At 46.8% G+C, this 19,307-nt stretch overlaps 2 protein-coding genes across 17 annotated transcripts in view; both read left to right on the top strand.

Annotated features, from left to right (window-relative positions):
* LOC123786486 (uncharacterized) overlaps positions 1 to 19,307 on the top strand; it is a 224,356-nt gene that overhangs the window by 196,207 nt on the left and 8,842 nt on the right. The gene's annotated exons all lie outside the window — the stretch shown is intronic.
* The window catches only part of LOC123786625 (ral-GDS-related protein-like), a 120,381-nt gene that overhangs the window by 90,925 nt on the left and 10,149 nt on the right, over positions 1 to 19,307 (top strand). For 8 of the 16 annotated variants that reach the window (XM_087860495.1, XM_087860490.1, XM_087860491.1 and 5 more), the window contains 4 exons: positions 559 to 1,139; positions 1,254 to 1,784; positions 2,162 to 2,283; positions 2,476 to 2,752. In XM_087860495.1, coding sequence (XP_087716621.1) covers positions 559 to 592 — 34 coding nt within the window. In that variant the 3' untranslated portion in view covers positions 593 to 1,139; positions 1,254 to 1,784; positions 2,162 to 2,283; positions 2,476 to 2,752. Of the gene's footprint in view, positions 1 to 558; positions 1,140 to 1,253; positions 1,785 to 2,161; positions 2,284 to 2,475; positions 2,753 to 3,885; positions 6,953 to 7,445; positions 17,659 to 19,307 lie in introns of those variants that run through there. The other 8 variants (XM_087860487.1, XM_087860485.1, XM_087860486.1 and 5 more) reach the window with 8 other exon arrangements.

The following is a 19,307-nucleotide window of genomic DNA, read 5'->3' on the forward strand; positions in this document are numbered from 1 at the left end:
GGGTCCTGCATGGATGAAATAGGGAATGGCCTGAAGCATTCCTTGGAGAGGGGAAGCCTTTGGCATGAATGTGGTGACAGGCTGGGGTGAAGATTCCGTTGGGGGTGGAACAACCAGGTGCTGCTCAACCAGATTCCCTAGCCTAGACACCCTGTCTCTCTGTGTCAACAGCTAGTCCAGATGGACACCTGTACAAACCTTGAAAGCCCAGAGGACAGGGCTCTGCTCAGTGAAGGGGTTGGGATGGGTTGAGGGCCACAACAATCATGATAGTAATACGATACTGAGTCCTCAGGAGACGATGGGAGGTAGGTAGAATTCTCACTTTTCCTGATGAGAAAACAGGCTCAGGGAGGCCAGGCTTCAAGCTCAGGGTCACACATAGAGTGAATGTTGGAGCTGAGATTTTTCTAGAATCATCACATGGCATGCTTAAGGATAATGTTTATCAGTTGTCAGCTGACTTAAGTCAGATGTCTAGGGTCTGAATTAAAAGATGGTGGGGGCAAGTGGACTGAGGGTATTACGGTCTCAAGGATCTTGTCCTTGGCCCTACAGGAGCAACCATCTAATAAATCTGCCACCCTGGTGAAGGCCCTCCGGAGAGCCTAGAAGAAGAGGCTGCAGAAGATGGTGAGTGTGCCTGAGGCCCAGGGCCTCCAAAGTCAGAGGAGAGGGGCTTCTCCCTGAGGGCTGGAAGCCTCCAAATCAGTACAGGTGGGACTTCCACTCCAGCTCCACTTCCTGTTGCTTCTAAAATTCTTGTTTCAAAGTGACCAGCAGGAGGGTCTAGAAAGCTGGATCCAGAATGGGTTTCGGGATGGGGAGGAGCCCAGGACTATATACCCTGTGATTTTCTAAAAGCAGGCTCTGGAGGTGATTAGGAAGAGTATGATGTACTTGGAGGGTGAGGGGAAAGGGAATTGAGGGGAGACTGCTAAGGGTCCTAGGCTGCTCCATGTGGGAAACTGGGGTGGGCCAGGAGGCTGCAGCATTTTCAGGGGAGGGTCCCTGTGGGCACCAGAGAGCAGGGACTCATCCCAACCCTACTGCTCATGACACAGGGTGTTGTCCCCTAACTTGGCACTTTCCTCACTGAACTGGTGATGCTGGATATTGCAATGGAGGACTATCTGGAGGTGGGTGAGCCTGAGGATTGTGGGGGAGGGACCAGAATCCGGAGGTTTGGGAGCAGAGCGCCCCTGTACTGAGCCCTGAGCTCTCAGTACTTGGCAAACCTCCCCTCATGACAGCCTCACGGCTACCCTGTGAGCCTGGGGGCTGTTGCCCATCTCAGGGATGAGCGAGGTGAGGCTGCAGTTAGGCCACGGCTCCCGGTGCCGAAGACTGGTGAAGCAGCAGAGCTTCCTGAAGGCAAAGCTGCATGAGGTCTGTCTGAGTGGACCTCAGCCTCCCCCGGTGAGTTTGCCCGTGGGGGGAGAATGAAGTCAGGACCCTCCACGTCAGCGAGCACCTCAGTAGCCGCAGCAGCCCCTTCCTGCCTGAGGCTTCGGCCTCCCCTACTGTCTTCCGAGAGGGTGGTGCTGCAGGGTCCCGACCTGTAGCCAGTCCATCTGCCCCATGTCCTCCTTTCTCTGGACCCCAGAGCCTGGCCTACATCCCAGGCCCGCTATCTGTGTATGCACGGCCCCCTCACGGGTCCTGGCCATGGTGCAGCATGAGAAGGGATGGGAATCAAGTGCTCCTAAGAACCAGGGGCCTCATTCTGATGGACTTTGTCTGCTTTCCAGGGGAATGAGATCAACCACCAGAAAAGAAATAAGGTGAGCATATGTGGCGCTTCCCGCAGGGAAGGGTAGGGAGTGGGCCTCAGAGATGTCCCTGGGAAGAACATTGCTTGGCTCCATGCCCTCCACCTCACATTTCCTGGGATCCCTTGAGAAGAAAGCAGTGCAAGACCCATCCCATTAGGAGATGGGGACAGACACATGGCATCCAGGAGAACTTCCCGGAGGAGAGGCTACTGATATTCACCTCTGAGAACAGGTGGAGACCGGATGAATCTCTAGGCTGGAGGGTGGCCATGTGTGCCAGGACCTGGGATGGGTCCCCGGTCCTGCTGCTCAACCCTCACCAGACCCTGCAGCTCCCCCCCCCCCCCCAGGCTCCCTATACATCCTGTGCTTCTCTCTCTGCTCAGGAATACCAAGTCATGACGGACATCGTGCTGCTCCAGGTGGCTGCCGAGAATTACACCCTAGAGCCCGAGGATTCTTTTCGGTCCTGGTTCCAGGCTATGGAGTCGCTCAGCGAGGCTGAGAGGTGAGGCCCATCAGGATCTGGGTGGGTGAGGTTCGGGGTGGACTCTTTCTGCTGGCCACTCCTGGGATCCTCCTTCCCTGGGCAGCCTCAGGCCTTGTTGCCGGGGCGCCAGACTCCAGCTGTGGGCAAACACTGGCAGGGACTCTTGAATGGAAGCTCCTGGGCAACTCACAGGTGTCCCTCTGTCCTTAGCTACACCCTGTCCTGCCAGCTGGAGCCCCGGTCCTAGCTGGTCAGCAGCACTCAAGAAGGAGAAGAACTGGCCGCAGTCAACCTCAGGGCTGAGCAAGTGTCCAGTGGCCCTGCAGGGATTCCTCAGCAGCTGGGGATTTGCGGTGCATGCGCCCCATGTGTTCCACACCCCTTCCTCCCATCTATTTAGTTATTTGACGGGGGGCAATATTTATTCTCTTAAATAGTAAGTGGTAAATTCAAATATTATTATATTAAAGCCCTTTTTTCTTTTAGAGCCCAAGAGTGTGGTTTGTTCTTTTACTTCCTACAGTAACGTAAAAGATATAGACTCTCATATTCATTCCTGAACTAAGGAATCTTAAAGCGTCATCAGCTATTGTATGTGGGAGGAAGGAGAAGAGCCAGTCCTCCTCCCTAGCTACTCATACAATCCCGAATTCCTCCATCACCACAACTGTGCCTGGAAGTTTGTTGAATGTTCCCTTCCTCGGAGATAGAGCAGAAAAGACTGTCCCAGGTCTTGACCTCCTGAGTAGGAAAGTCAAAGTGTGAACCTAGGCCTGTATCCCCATTGCTGATGCTCTGTGCTACTGATCTGCACTTATCACTCAGCTACGGGATCGTTAGTCACAGGGCAGGGGGGTTTCACCATCCGTGTACACTCCCAAAGTACTGAAGTGTACACATTTCCCAAACACTGACCACATTATAAGGTGGCCTCAGTGGTCACATAACCCAGAACAACTATAGATGGATTTAACAGCCAGCTCTGGCATAGTCATTAGAGTGAAACTCACATAGAAAGTCCACATGCTCCTGGTCAGTCCACTGATTCTGAGAGCTAAGAGGCCCCATGTAGGACAGTGCAGGCCAACAGCTGTCATAGCTGAGGTCATTGCTTGTACATGGCCCAGAGCAGTTAAGAATCAGGACGATAATTTAATGTAATTTATGACATCACCATACCATGAGAAATGCTCAAATCCTGTAAGTCCATACCCAAGATACAGTGGCAAATAGGAATTTAAAGTAAAACTTGGCTTTTAGCTTGGTGCCCATCACCCTTGTTGCAAATCTCCTAAACAGCTGGGTTAGGGAGTGTCAGTGTTCACTCCGTGCCTCCTTTACTTTCCCCATTGTGCAATCTTGGCACCCTTGTCACAGATCATTTATCTATGTACGTGTGAGTTTATTTGGGGGCTCTCTGCTCTGTTCCACTGGTCTACCGGCCTGTTTTTATGCTAGTACCATTCTGTTGGATTACCGTAGCTTTGTAATATGCTTTAAAGTCAGGAAGTGGGGGGACTCCATCTTTGTTCTTCATTCTCAAGATTGTTTTGGTTATTAGGGGTCCTTTGTGGTTCCATATATATTTTAGGGTTTGTTTGTTTGTTTGTTTCTATGCAGTGACATTGGGATTTCTGTAGGTCGCTTCCTCTAGGACCTGGTGGTTGACCTTCCTGTTTAGTGTCCCAGAATCTTAAGTTGTGCCCGTCATGTGTGCACGAGCCCAGAAGTGCCTATACATGAATGATCAGATCAGGCCAGCAAACTACAACCAAGAAACAACCAGCGGAGGGCAAGTGACCTCTTTTTCATCTTTGGATTCTAGAACTGTGCTCTCCAGGGTGCTAGCCTCTAGCCACATGTGTCTGCTTATAATTAATTTTACACCAACATTCAGCGAATTAAAATAACACCACATTGCTCAGTCACACTAGCCACATTTCAAACGTGCGCATACTAATTTGAATCTCCGGTGGTAAGTTTGGAGGTAAGAGCTGCAATGTGCCTGTAGAACTGAGAGTGTGAAAGCTGATTCATTCAGCATCTCTGTCTCATTCGAAGGTTTGTAACTGTGATCAATTCTTGTTGAAGGGCTCTGACTCCACCAAGTATAGAGAACTTCTGAGAACCCACAGGAAATATCAGGTTGATGCCGTATGACCCACACAACCTCAACTAGAGGAGGAGGAAAGGGTGAGCCCCTCTAATTGATGTGTTTCTATATATCATATTTGTGTTTCTATAGATTTTCTTGTGGAGAGCATTCAAGATTCCAGCAGTGAGGAGGATGACTCTCCAGGTAGGGAACAACACTCAGGTAGGAAGCAATGCAAGAGGGTTCCGGGTACAGTTGGGTTGCACCTGCTGCTCTGGAGACTGAGGAAGGTGGATAAGAAAGCAGAAGGGTAGGGAAATATATGTACAAGTCTAATTTGTTCATTTCATATTTTAATGACATATTAGTAAGAGGAATGGAGTCCATAAGCATCAGGTGTGCTGTGTTTGCAATCATTTTTGCTTTCCTATTTAAAAATTCTTTCCCATGGGGGCGCCTGGGTGGCACAGCGGTTAAGCGTCTGCCTTCGGCTCAGGGCGTGATCCCGGCGTTATGGGATCGAGCCCCACATCAGGCTGCTCCGCTATGAGCCTGCTTCTTCCTCTCCCACTCCCCCTGCTTGTGTTCCCTCTCTCGCTGGCTGTCTCTATCTCTGTCGAATAAATAAATAAAATCTTTAAAAAAAAAAAAAATTCTTTCCCCTGAAACCTGTACTTCCTTCTCTTTCCCACTGCCAGATGTCAAAGCTTAGGTTCTGTTTCATTAGCACCTCTTGGGATTTTGGTATCTTTCTTGTTATTAACCTTGATGGATGTAATCTGGTGCGACCCAACAGACACTTGAATCTGGATACAAAGTTCTAGCATGAGCCAGGAGGTAGATGAGAGGTCAACTCTCTCCCTTTTAACGTACAGGACTAGTAACATTATGTTCCTGTCCTGTTTGCTCCTCCTTAAAGGCCACTTCCATAGCTAGGTGAGTTGAAGAACCTTTCCTCTGAAATTATGTATATGCTCCAATGTCCTTTAGCTCATCCCAGCCTCCATACCTCACCCAAGTCTGAACTGTGAATGTGCTTCCATCTGAAAGAGGCCCATGTGCAGCTGCCCTGGAGACCCTCCATGGCCGGCAGGGATTCTAGAGGACTGTATGAGGAGCTGCTGGGCCCATTTCACACACCCGCTTTTACAGCCCTGCTGACCCGGTGACCTGGCATTGACCACAGGACACGACCTCTCTCTGGGCAGCAGGGCAGGGAGTCAGTGCTCCTCTCAGAACCCACTGCCTCAGCCACACATTGGCCCTGCCCCCCACACCTTGGTCATGCCTACCCCAGGCCTGCCCAAAGCCCACCCTCCCAGTCCTTCCAAGGTTCAGGGCAAACTCCGGCAAGTAGTGTGTGTTTATGTGATCGCATCAGCTGTAGAGCCCCTGTTGCCCCACGTATAGACTAAGGGAATTTAGACAAGTTAGCTTACTTCTGATTTCATGTTCATGCTCTCTAGGGGGCTAGGAAACCTATGGGATTTTTTGAGAACGATCTTCAAGTAACTGCAATTACCCCAGGCACAGGACAGGTAGTATGTGGAACTCATTGCCATTCTCTCCCATAGGGCCCAACAAAACCCCAGTCCCATTACAGGTGCCCCCTGGGTTTGGATGGATTGGTTAATTGATCAATTGATTGATGAGGGAGGGTGGCAGTATACCCATGATCATTCCTCCGGTGTCCCCATATTTTAAAATAACATGGCTGGTAGAGGCTGACACGGAGAAGGACGATGAACACTAAATAGTGGAGAGAAGTGGAAGGGGAGTACTGAGTCATGAGTACCGAGGAAGGCAACATCACACACAGAAATGCATGCGGATAGTGACTGCCTTCTTGTAAGGACAAGATGACACAGGAGTTCATTCATGGTCACAGTTATGAAATTTGAAGGCGGGAAAAAATATGTTGCAGATCACAGAGACCCATTCCCTCATTGCAGAGGGGAAGACAGAGTCATCCCCAGGTCGGCCTTTATCCTGCCAGGAGCAGTGGGTCCAAGTTCTCACCCCAACCCTGACTGTCCCCGTCCTTTCCCAAGGCTCCTCCTCCCCACTCCTACAATTATCCATGCACAGGATCACATGCAGGGAGCAAAACTGTGCAGGCAATTTATTTCCTCTTTCCTCTCTTTTCACTTTGTTTTTGCTATCTATAAGCTCCTCTTTGTAGCTCTTCCCCCATTCCCTCTTTATAATTCTCATCCTGTAGTATGTGGTCTCATACAGGCACTTAAGGTCCTTGGATCAATGTCTATAAAACCTCCTGCAGCCTACCTCATTCACATTCTTAGTGTTGCTCTGGCCCCTTACGCTGGGTCTGTACCACGGACTCCTGCTGAGCAGCCCTGAATGGCCCCAGCCAGGAGCTGGGCTGGGAGTCGGAAGGGTCCCTGCTGGAGGGGCCCCGGGAATTCTGGATCTGCTCTCAGCATCCTCCACTTAATGGTTACCTGCCCTGGGTGGCTCTGGTTATGCCTGATTCTTGTCTTCCTTTCAGCTGTGAACAAATTTTTTTGTAATGGACTCAAAAGAAGGAAAAGACAAAGCAAATTGGGGCAAAGAAGAACAGGAAGAGGAAATGTGAGTGCAGGGCGCTTGGGATGAAAATGGTAAAGCAAACGAGTGCACATGTTCTCTGTTGCTTCCCTAACTTCCTTGTTGGCACCGCAGGAAAACCAACCAAACACTGGGGTGACCGCTAATGCATGCGGCCACAAAAGCGGAGACAGGGTGGTGGTAATAGTACATACAGGCAACATAACTACCTTCCAAGGACGCTGCCACACTCTTTCTGAGCTAATTATGTGTAATCGTTGTGCCTAGACTATACATGGAGTAGATGATTTTATTCATGTAACCTAATAAGTTAGATATTATTCTTAAGTCCTTCTATAGGAGGCTGCCAGGGTCCTGGAGATGCTCTGTGTGTCAAATTGGTGTTGGCAACAGATGCATTTATATTACAGGAAACCATAAAGCTAGACATTTAAGATTCGGGGACTTTACAATATGTAAAGTAAACATCAATTAAAAAACAAACGTAAAACTATTTTTTTCTACAAAACAAACTCAGGCACAGATCGTTTCCTCTGATTTCTACAAAGTGTTTTAGAAGTGATGCCACTCTCCGACATCCTCTTCCAGAGAACATATGCAGAGGGAACACACCTACACTGCTTTCATCAGATCAGGAGAATTTGGATGCCACCTAGCAATAGACATCACAGTAAAGGGAAATCACAGGTTAACTCTTCTGAACGTAGATGTCAAGATCCAAAACCAAACATCAGCGCTCTATAAATCCACAGAGTTTTTATAAAGGAATGAAACTGGGATTTCATAGAGTGATTTCCATTGGTTGATGTGAACAGGATTACTGGGTGTTTGGGTGCTGCCTGGGACAGTGGTGAGAAGGGACAATGCCATTGGGTTGGTGGAATGAACATTTGGTGGCAGAGGGAAGAAACTCTCTCCCTGCAACTGCAAGGTCTAGAGAAGGGTGAGGAGTCTACAGAGACTTCAGAGTTTGGGGAGCGGGAAGTGCACACTCAGAGTGTAGGCTCTGCCTGCTCAGGCTATTGCTCAGATCAGTGGTCAGAAGACAGTGGAGGACATGTCAGCTTCATCTATTAAACCAGCAAAGCACCAGTCCATCAGGTCACTTTCCTCATTAGCTAGTGGTTCATCCAGGGTTGGTTCTTGAAGGCCAAGCTGATTCATTAGAGAGGAGTTATATGTGCAAGTTGGCTTGGAAAATCCTAGGCTCTGGGCCACATAGGAGTCAAGCAGAGCACTGGTCACACCGTCGGTCTGCCTTGAGGCAGCTGATGTGTGATGATGTGGGAGGAGGAGGGGTTTTCCCCCTGACCTGTTAAGGGACTTCCTTTCAGGAAAATATCATAGCTTTTGGGTCAGAGATTGAAACGTTTGGATGGAGGCATGTGCCCTTCTCTTGGCTCCAGCACCTTCTATGTCCTGACAGCAACTTTGGGGCAGGAAAATTTGGGGAATGGAGGGAGGGTAGCCCTTGGTTCAGAAGTCCAGCACATGATCTGGAGGACTCAGGGGAGGCGGTAGGGGTTGTTCAGGGATCTCTGTCCCCAAGGAAACAACTACTTTCCTATCTCAGATCTGTCATCAGCCTTGTGACTCCAGGCGTCATTTAAAATCTCTACAATTTAGAGCCATGAATCACAAAACAGGGGTCACAGCACCTACCCTGCATAACCCATGAGGATGATGGGGGATGACAGGAAATGATGACAGATACTCTCCATGAGCTGTAAAGCATCATGCCCATGTGAGGGCTGAAATGTCACCTTGCACCCTCCCCTGCCCTGTATCTGTTCGAGTTTCCTCTCCGGAGGCAGCCACTCCTGTATTCCTTGCTTATTCTTGCAGACAGTTAATGCTGGAACACTTACACAGCACTTACGCAGCACCGGTCATTTTCTCCAGGTGATGTCTGGACTGTCTTATATTAAGCTTCGTAAGGGAATACTAGTAAATAGGCCTCATGGCGCAGAACAGGGAACCAGGGACAAAGGGGTTAAGTAACTTTCCCAGGTACATGTGTCTTCTAGCATGAGTTGATACCAGCCACCAGACACCAGCTCTCATGCTCTCTCTCTCTCTCCGTCCCTGTGCTGTGCTGCCTTTCTACATTGTCTCATCCTCATAAAATCACAGCCCCATCACAGATCATAATACCCCTCTTTGCTCATAGAACAGAAGTGCAGCATAGGAATGAATGAATGTGCTCCCAGGGTCTTCTCTCAGCTGCATATCAACAGTTCTATTTTCAGTATGTTTTCTAGGATTGTGGCTCAGGTTATAAAAAGAAAAAGATCCTAAGGGATTCAAACACGGGATTCACAATATAACTATTTGTGTTTAAGAAGATCTGCTGGCTGTCCACTGTTCTGCTGGCTGTGCCCACAGTGGTTCAGCCACATTGAAATGGGCATCTGACCAAACAACATGGTAGGGCCACAAATATCACCCCCACTAACTACTCCATTGAAGGTGGCATGGGAGTAAAATCAGTAATTAGATTCAAGAAGAAGGACTGTGGTTTGTACAAAAGACACTGGATGTTGGAAAGGAAGGAGTGAGCAGGGAAGGTGCATACTCAAGGGCCAGTGTGGCTACTTCCTGCTCTCAGCCATGCCTTCCATAGTGGCTGCTCTGAGGGTGGGTCAGATAGTCAGGGAGACACTGGAGCTGTGTAGATTTCATCCACTAAGCCACAAAAGTCCAGCCTGGCAGACCCCTCTCCTAGTTAATGAACTGCTCATCATCCAAGTTTGGTCAGTTGAAGACGAAGCTAGTTCTTTGGGCAACTGTCACGTGGGCAGTTGGTTTAGAATGTCCTGGGTTCTGAGCCAGTTGGGAGGCAAGCAGACTACTGGTCATTCAGGGTGATCACCTGACCACCAGGGAGTCTCACTGAAAGGCAGCAGATAGAATCAAGTGCTGGGGGCAAGTGAGGGGAGATGGAGACATGCTCAGATCCCCCCACTCCATCAGGGGTTGTTCTTCATTTGGAGGAAAGACAATGTATTTTGAGTCAGGGATTGAAACACAGAGCGAGGAGTTGGGTCAGGATTTGAGCCATCCTCTTGGTGCAGGCACCTCCTTGACATACCAGGTGTCTGCCTGCAGAAACCTTGGGGCAAGAGGATATGAGCAAGGGAGTGAGGAAAGGGCTCAATTCAGGTGTCCAGGACCTGATCTCGTATTCAGGTGATCAGGGATCTCTATGTCCAGGGAACCGTCTGTATCCCCTGACTCAGAACCATCATTCAGTTGCAGTTGAGCTGCAACTCTGAGAAAGTCACTTAATCTCTAAATTTCAGTACCTGCACCATGAAATATGGATCTCAGCCCCTACTCCTCCCACCCTGTGAGCATCACAAGAAATGACTTTTCATTATTGGAAGTTGAATATTGAAGTCTCCAATTGTTGAGGGGTCTGTTTCTCTTCATTTTTGTCAGTTTGTTTTATATATTTTGGAGTTCTCTTGTAAAACGTTCATAATCTCGAAGGATGGGCCCTTTTGTCATTATAAAATGTCCTTTTTTTTTCTAGAAGAAAAATGTCATAAAAGTTTGTCTTATATTATCAAAGCCAGTCTCGTTCTCTTTTGGTTACTACTTGCTTAGCATTTATTTTCCTTTTATTTTCAACCTCTCTGTCTTAGACTTAAAGCGTGACTCCCTCATAGGCAGCAAATGGAGATTATAGGGTTTTTTTTAATCCATTCTGCCAATATCTGCCTCTGAATTGGAGTATATAATCCATGAATATTTAATTACTAATCAGCTAGCATTGGTATCTGTTTTTTGTTTTGGTTTGGTTTTTTGGCTGTATATGTCATCTCTTTTCTAATAGTCCTCCGTTACCGGTTTTTTATGTTATGTTCTAGCGTACCGAATACATTTCCATGGTGCTTCTTTTGCTATATATTCTGGGTTATGTTCTTAGTAGCTTCCCTCAGATTATAATTAACACCTTAAATTATAACATTCTAATTGGATTAATACCAGATTAATTTCCATGGCATATAGAAACTACCTTCATGTAGATTCAATGCACACCCTCCCCTTATTGCCATGGTCATACAAATTATATCTTTATACACTGTGTGCTCGTCAGCATGTTTATAATATTGACTTCAGGTGGTGCCTTTTAAATCAGGAGAAAATAATACATTGTTTACAATTATACACATCTTACATACTTTTATATTTTTTATTTAAATTCATTAGCCAACATATACATACTTATATATTTACACTTTCTTGTATATTAACCTATGCAACTCTTTATTTCTTCATGTAGATTTAAGTTACTCTGTTGTCTTTTCATTTCAGCTTGAAGGGCCCTTAGTATTTCTTTGTAGGCCTTGTGAAAGCAGTGGGTTCTCTCAAATGTTATCTGGGAATGTCTCAATGTCTCCTTTATTACTGAAAGACATCTGCTAGATACAGAGCTCTTGGTTGACAGTTTCTGTCTTTTGGCACTTTTCATGTCATCCCACTGCCTTCTGGCCTCTGGTTTCTGATGAAAATTAGCCATAAAATTGAGGAGCCTTTGTAAATGATTAGTTGCTTTCATGATTTTCTCTTTGTCTTTGGCCTTGAACAATTTTATTATGAGGTGGGTTTATCCTGCTTGGACTTTTTTGAACTTCTTGAATATTTTTATTAATGTTTCTCATGAAATTTGGTGAGATTTTGGCTATTGTTACTTCACATATCTTCACTGTCCCTCTCTTTTATTTATTTTATCTTTTACTTATTTTATATTTCATTCCCTGTCTTTTCTTTTTCTGGGGACTTTTCTTTGTGCATATGTTGGCATGCTTATTGTATTATACAGGTCCGCGAGGCTCTGCTGTTTTTTTCTCCCATCCATATTTTTTAACTCACTGTTCATCAGACTGGATCTCTATTAATCTATCTTCAAATTTTTGTCTTTTTCCTGCTCAAATCTGTTGTTCAGCTTTGTTGTGGCTTTGTGTCTCCCCAAATTATACATTAAAGTTGTACCCCACAGTACCTGTGAAAGTATCCTTATTTGGAAATAAGGTCTTTGCAGATATAATCAAGATAAGGTTACACTGGATTAGAGTGTGCCCTGATTGAATGGCTGCTGTCCTTATAAGAGCAGGGAGGTTTGGACACACAGACACAGAGGGGAGAAAGCCACCATGTGATGACAGAGGCAGGGTTTAGAGTGATGCAGATGCAATCCAAGGAAAGCCATGAATTTCCAGAAACTACCAAAAGATAGCAAGGGGCAAGGAAAGATAGTTCTCTAGCTCTTTCAATAGGAAGCAGAGCCTAAGTTATAGCTTGACTTCAGATTTCCAGCCTTCAGACGTGTGAAAGAGTAAATTTCTATTGTTTTAGCCCATGTAGAGTGTAGTAATTTCTTACAGCGGTCCTAGGAAGTGAATACAAGCCCCTTTAGTGACATTTTCAGTTGTTACTATACTTTTCAACTCCAGAATATCTGTTTCTCTTTTATAATTCACATCTTTTTTATTGTTATTCTCTACTTGGAGAGATATAAGTCTCATACTATGTTTTAGTTCTTTAAATATCATTTCCCTTAATTCTTTACATATACTTAAAAGAGCTGATACAAAGTATCTGTCTCGTAAGTCCAGTGTCTGGACTTTGCTTAGGGACAGTGTGTATTCATTGCTTTTTTCTCCTTGTATATCAGCTTATGTGTGGGGGACAGCCCAAGAGCACCTCCAACATCCGTCTCTCTAGAAAGACTAACTGAACTCAGTATATAGCCATCCTGATAGTTATGATTTATTACAGTGAAAGCACACTAAGCAAAATAAGCAAAGGGAAAGGTGCATGGGAGGTTCAGAGAAAACCAGCCACAAGCTTTCAAGAGAACTGCTCCAGTGGCATCACAAAGGTACACTTCATTCCTCCAGCAATAAAGTGTGAAACATCTTCCAGGAAAGCTCATTAGAGACTTTGTACTCAGAGGTTTTTAGTGGGAACTGGTCATTTAGGCACCCTCTGCCTCGCACATACCTGAATTTCAGAGTTCTATCAGCAAAGATATGTTCTGCATAAACCACAGGGTTTGCACCAACAGTCTAGGCACAGCAAGCCACACTTACCAGAGAATGGTGGGGACCCTCTTGATTCCAAGTTCCCAGACTTCAGACAGGGTCAGTCTGACAAGCAGGCCTGTCATAGAAAAGCACACTTGGCCCTGGTATGCCAACTTTTTTCTGCACAGTCAGACTTCTGGTTTCCCTGCAGGTATCTTGTTACTGGGGAGGGGGACTGTAAATTGGTTATTTAAAATAATATCATATGACAACTCTAGAAATCGGATTCTCACTCTTCCCTAGGATTTGTTGGCTTTGCTATTTTTTGTCATTGCTTTCTCATTAGTGACTTTAATGAACTAATTCTCCAAAGTCTGTATTCTTTGTCACGTGTGACCACTGTAGTCCCTGCTCAGCTCTATGGCGGTCAGCTATTGGCCGGAGAGAGATCTCACGAACAGCCTAGAACTAAGTCATTCAGTCTTTGTCGAAGGGCTTCGTGAGCATGTTGAATCGTATCTTCAAAATTCAGCTGGTAGCTGAAAACCTTCATTGTTGCTTGTGCAGAACATCCAGGTCAGGCAGGGGGAGAGCTAAGGGCCTTCTAGGGTCTCTCCTGGGTATGCTTACAGTGTTCTAGATTCGTAAGAATAAGTCAGAACTTTTCAAATCCCCTCATGGAAATCTCATTTTTTGGTGGTCCTTGTAAGCTTTCTATTACTCTATTGTTTGCTCCAACTAATATCTATCACTTTAACCAACCAACCACAAGTTAAGCAACTGCCTATAATTTCTTTTTTGACAATTATGCTGGGAAAAGGCTTTTTGTTCTGGGCAAGCTCCAAGTGAGATTAAACACAAACAGTCGAACAAGTAGGGTCTTGCAGACATCCCTCAGACCCATTAGTGGTAATTCTCTAGAAATGAGGTTTTGAGGGAGCTCCGGACCCATTCTGTTCTCTCCAGTGGCTGCCGCATTGCTGTCTTTCACTGTGAACATGGGCTTTAGTTTTCTGAACTACTCTGCAGCCACAGGGCAGGGGATGGGACTAGGCCATGTTAAAACAGCACAAAACTCATGGTTCTGACTGAGACTCACCTGTTTTTTTTCCTCCCTCTTCCACCAGTATCAACATTCCCTCTACTGCTGCAAGTTTGAGTTTATTTCCAGAGTTCTTAAGATGTTGGTGGCAATTTTTGCCAGTTTCCTCATTGATTTTTTTTTGAGGAGAGAATTTTTGGAGGTCTTTAAGCTGCCATTTGCACTAAAGTCACTCACCACATCATACTCATACTCAAGCCACAGTCCATGACTGATTATCCTCAGGTGTTTGCAGGAATCACAGTTCAACGTAAACTGTGTCTCAGAGAGACTCCTCATGCAGTTGTGTGCACACTGTTAGGTCACAGACATGAAACTCAGCTTCAAAATAGAGTGTCACTTTAAAAGGAATTAAATTTAAAAAAAATAAAAGAATTTTCTTAAAATCGTATACTGAATAATATGACGTGGCACCTCTGGATAATAGTGACCAACCAGATCCTCAGGTTGAATTTAGGTCATTAAACAGGGCTTTGTTGTTATATTCTTCCTCCAACTTAAAAAAAAACTAAAGCTTATCATATGCACAATTTCGTAATGGTAGAGTTTGGATATTTAATATATGTATGATTTCTTGAACTTGTAAATTTACTTAATTCATCTTCACAGTCATAGAGAAAGTTATTTGGGAATAAAATCAATTATCTTTGGCCATGTATATTTTACTTATCTTGATAAGGCTTGAACTATATAGAAAGAAAACATGAAGATATACAGAGATTCCAAGATATGGTGTAAAGCTGCCTATCATTCTAAATCCACACTGTATCTTTAAAATATATGTACAGGCACCGGGGGGGCTCAGTCGTTAAGCGTCTGCCTTCGGCTCAGGTCATTATCCCAGGGGCCTGGGATCGAGCCCCGCATCGGGCTCCCTGCTTGGCGGGAGGCCTGCTTCTTCCTCTCCCACTCCTCCTGCTTGTGTTCCCTCTCTCGCTGTCTCTCTCTCTGTCAAATAAATAAAATCTTTAAAAAAAAATAAAAAAAATACATGTAAAATTGCTCCAAATTGCCCAAGGCCTCGCTAGAGCAGTCAAGAGGAAGTAGCTGATTTTCATCATCCTGTTTGCCTGGAGACCACTCCAGACACGTACATCACACTGACGTGTGTGCAGCAGACGGGTTGGGAAGGACTCGGCTTCTCGCTGGGCCTCATGTCACAGTGGAAGTCTGAGCCTCACGACAGCATTACTGTGGCTTTGAGTTGACCGCACTGAGCTGTGTCTAGGCAGCATGCGGTTTGCTTGGTTGGTTACGAGTTGTCTGTTGACTGCGAAACAGCTCCAGTCACATTGACCTCCCATCGCCTCGTCCTCAAACTTTCCTCATCGCCTCCTGATTCCATCCATATGATGTTCTTTCTGCAGGCATCACCTCCTCCTCCACTGCCCACTCCAGCCACTACCCAGGCTGCACCCCAAGTTACCTGAATGCATTCCTCAGATAGGGGTTCAGTCAGCCCCTCTTCCAGAGAACCTCCCAAAATCTCTCTGACTAGAGCTGTGCCCAGGTCATCTTTTTCAGGGATCTCCTATTAGTTGACCTTTTTATTGTGTGGTTATTTTATGTATATCTTCCCAAGAATAATTAGGATCCATGGAGGGAGAGAATGTGAAGTTCTTACCAGTAATCCTGCACTTACCTCCTTGCACCTGGTGAACGGGACAGAGATTCTCCAGAGACAGTGCAGTGAGGACAACACGTTGCAGTGGGGAGGGTGCAGGATCTGAATCTGCATGGTCTGCACCATGCCTCGCTCTGCCATTCACACCACATGACACACAGCAGGATCAAAAAACATTTCTAGGAGATGTCTCCTCATGTCGAAAACAGGACTAACAGTCATTCCTCAAGGGGGCATTTGTGAGGAGAGAGAGAAGTTGTATTCATGTAAGATCTTGGGATGTATCTGTCATGCTACCCTTCACTAAATGTTGGTTGGTGGCCTACTGACAGCCTAGTCTCACATTACTGGGTCATGTCCTCTGAGCAAAGCATGATCACTCAGAGAGGCATGCGCCTCTCTGCAGCTCTGAGATCCTTGTCTTGTCACAGCTGTCTCTCTCCATTGTCACAGTCAACCCCAGTCAACCTATGTTATGGGCATTATTTTCTCAGTTCTTTCTTTTGTGTCTGACATTTTGTCTTTTTCCCTGCCACTTTTTCTTAAAACATGGGTGGCTACAGCTGGATGTCTCTCCTGGAGTCTAGAGGATGTAGGATACATAGGAGCACTGTGGTGTCACTGCCCTCCCGGCCAGGTTGACCACGGTCTCTCAGGGTTTTTCCAAAGACCCACCCTCAGGGGTCTTCCACATGTCCTAAGCAGTCAATGCATTTGTTCATTTAGTCCAAACTTGTAAAATAAGTTTGGTCACCTCTGCATGCAGCCTACCTGCAAAGGAGTTAAGTGACTTGTCCAAATTGAGGCAAAAAAGCATGGTTAATCCTACAGTCACGGAAGACATGGGATGAGTCATCAAGACAATTTCCTAGAGAAAAGAACTCACACATGAATCCTTAGAGGTCACTTCTTACATCGATCTATTCAATGAACACATCATTCTAAATATACTCAGTTTTCCGTTGAATAGGACTTTTCACAACTAACTGAAGCAGCATGCATCACCAGAATACCAGAGGGAGCTAAGTGCGGGGGCTTCAGAGGGTCACAGTTTTGAGGACAGCATTCATCCTGTGCCAAAGTCCAATGACGCACTGCGAGGCCAGTGCGAGACACAGCACCTCTCTGTCCAGGAGACCCCGACACTGAGATTCCCGAGACGGTGTAGACTGTGCCCAGGGCCCTGAAATGGAAAGAGACACAGGGATGGTGAGTCTGAGGTCATATGATGTCTATAAGAAGGAAGTGGCAGGGCCTCCCCTGATCCAGTGTCAACAAATCACCTGAGCAGAGAGTGAGAGGAGTGGGGAGGAAAGAGGACGAGGCTGTGATGGAAAGACCCTTCGAGTTCTGCTTCCTGCGGGGCCCAAAGTCGATTTTACCTACTGGCCCCACTCAAAGGGAGGACAGGGAAGTCATGCAGATCCTTCCCCTCCCCTTGATGGCCTCCCACAGCTGATGTACCCCAGGGGTTTGTGGCAAGGCAGGCCCACAACTCCTCCTGCTGTGTTAGGGCCAGATGTACATACAGAAGGGGACCTTGGAGAGAGAGTTGCATGCCCATCCACCTGTCCACTATCCCCTCCTCCCAGAGTGGGGTCTCTTCACTGCCCAGGAGCCTCCTCTTAAGACTGCAGCCTCTTCCACAGCCTTGTACTCAGTGAAGTGACCTCCACAGCTTCTTCCTCCATTGTAGATCACTGTAGAGGGGGATCCAGAGGGAACCCAACCTCAGAGAGAACTTGTTCCAGATTCAGAACAGCAGAAGGGGCCCCTGGGTAGCGCAGTCGTTAAGCGTCTGCCTTCGGCTCAGGGCGTGATCCCGGCGTTCCGGGATCGAGTCCCACATTGGGCTCCTCTGCTGGGAGCCTGCTTCTTCCTCTCCCACTCCCCCTGCTTGTGTTCCCTCTCTCACTGCCTATCTCTCTGTCAAATAAATAAATAAAATCTTAAAAAAAAAAAAAAAAAAGAACAGCAGAAGGACCAAAGACCATGACAGATCAGCCAAGACCAACCCACTTTCCACTGTGGCAGTCAGGGGGATCCCCTTCACCTCATCCTGTGTTGCTCTCTCTCCATCATTCCTGATTGGGGGACAAAATAGGGAAGGCCTCAAGGAGAGGGAGAGAGCGCTAAGCACATCTTGTGGGTGCTCCACTCTGAGGAATGGGAGGGACCACCCAGCCCTCTTTGGCACACGTCAGTTAACCTCTGCCTGATACTGGACCCAAGGGTTGATTGGGTCTGTTGTTTGGGTGTACACATATGGTATCAGGAAATTGGAGGGAAGCAGAACTTTCAAGGGAAGAAGAGGGACTCTGCATTTTTTTCCCAGAGCAAAGCTGGTTCCAGTCACTAACATAATAATCCACACCAATACTTCCAGTGCAGGACTGAGTGATCTGACCAAAAGCTCCAGAAATTGTGGACAGCTGGGTCAGCAAACCATACCCAGGATCTTAGAAATGGGGGTGCATCAACCACACAGTATCAGAGAACCAGAGGAGAAAGGACGGCCCCCATTACACTACTCCAGAACTCAGCAGCAGCCACTTGGCCACAAAATGACAGCAATAACTCTGGACAGTGAGAAGGTACAGACAGCCAACAGGTTTTTATCTCACTTCCCTGTGGGCCTTGAGGACAATGTAGGCATCAAGCTGCTGTCCCACACTAAGCAGTAATAATCAGCCTCTTTTCCAGGCTGAAGCCCAGAGATCAAGAAGCCTGGCTGCCTGACCTGGAGCCCAGGAAGCTCTTCTGAGAGGCAATTGCAAATCTGGGGGTCAGGAGTTTGGCAACAAAGCCCAGGTGTTGCTGAAGCTGAGCTGCTCCCCTAGTGCACGTGTTGGTGGCCATCTCTCCTTGGCCCTTGGACACTGAGGGTGGCTGAGTCAACCCCACCTGGACCACAGACCCTGGCATGGGGGAGGGACAAGTAGAACAGTGAGTTGGGTGAATGAGGGAGTGGACCAGAGCTGAATGAGGGGCCCCCCACAAATCTTCCACCCAGAAAAGTTCAGCTCTCATCTGTGCAGAAAGTGAGGAGCACAATGAGAGGGGCACAGGTCGTGTATAGATGCTCAAGAGCTCTGCTCCCTGAGATTCCAGAAAGGGGCAACCCTAAGTCCCTCTTATTCTCTCCCTAGGCACCATGGGGAGATGGGCTCCTGCATTCATATATGTCCCTGCTCCTTGACACTCAGCCCTGGGTACCATCTCTAGCAGAATGATGCCCCCCACAAATGTCCATGTTCTAATCCTTGGAATCTGCCCGCATGTTGCCTTACATGGGGAAGGGGAATTAAAGTTGCAGATGGAATTAGGTTGCCAATCAGCTCACATTAAAATCAGGAGATGATCCTGGATTATCCAAGTGGTCACAAGGTCATTAAAAGTGGAAGTGCAGCAGAAGAGTCCACTAGGATGTGGGGCAGTCAGTCAGCTATTGCTGGCATTAGAGGTGGAAGGGGCAACTAAGCAGGGAGTGTAGACAACCTCTAGAAGCTAGAAAAAGCCAGGAACCAGATTCTCTCCCAGCGCCTCCAAAAAGGAACACCCTACAGACGTATTTATTTTAGTCCAGTGAGGCCCATATGAGACTCTAACCTGCAGAAGTGT

This window comes from Ursus americanus, unplaced genomic scaffold (assembly GCF_024610735.1).
Source record: "Ursus americanus isolate L20-20 unplaced genomic scaffold, mUrsAme1.1.p SCAF_68, whole genome shotgun sequence".
NCBI lineage: Eukaryota > Metazoa > Chordata > Mammalia > Carnivora > Ursidae > Ursus > Ursus americanus.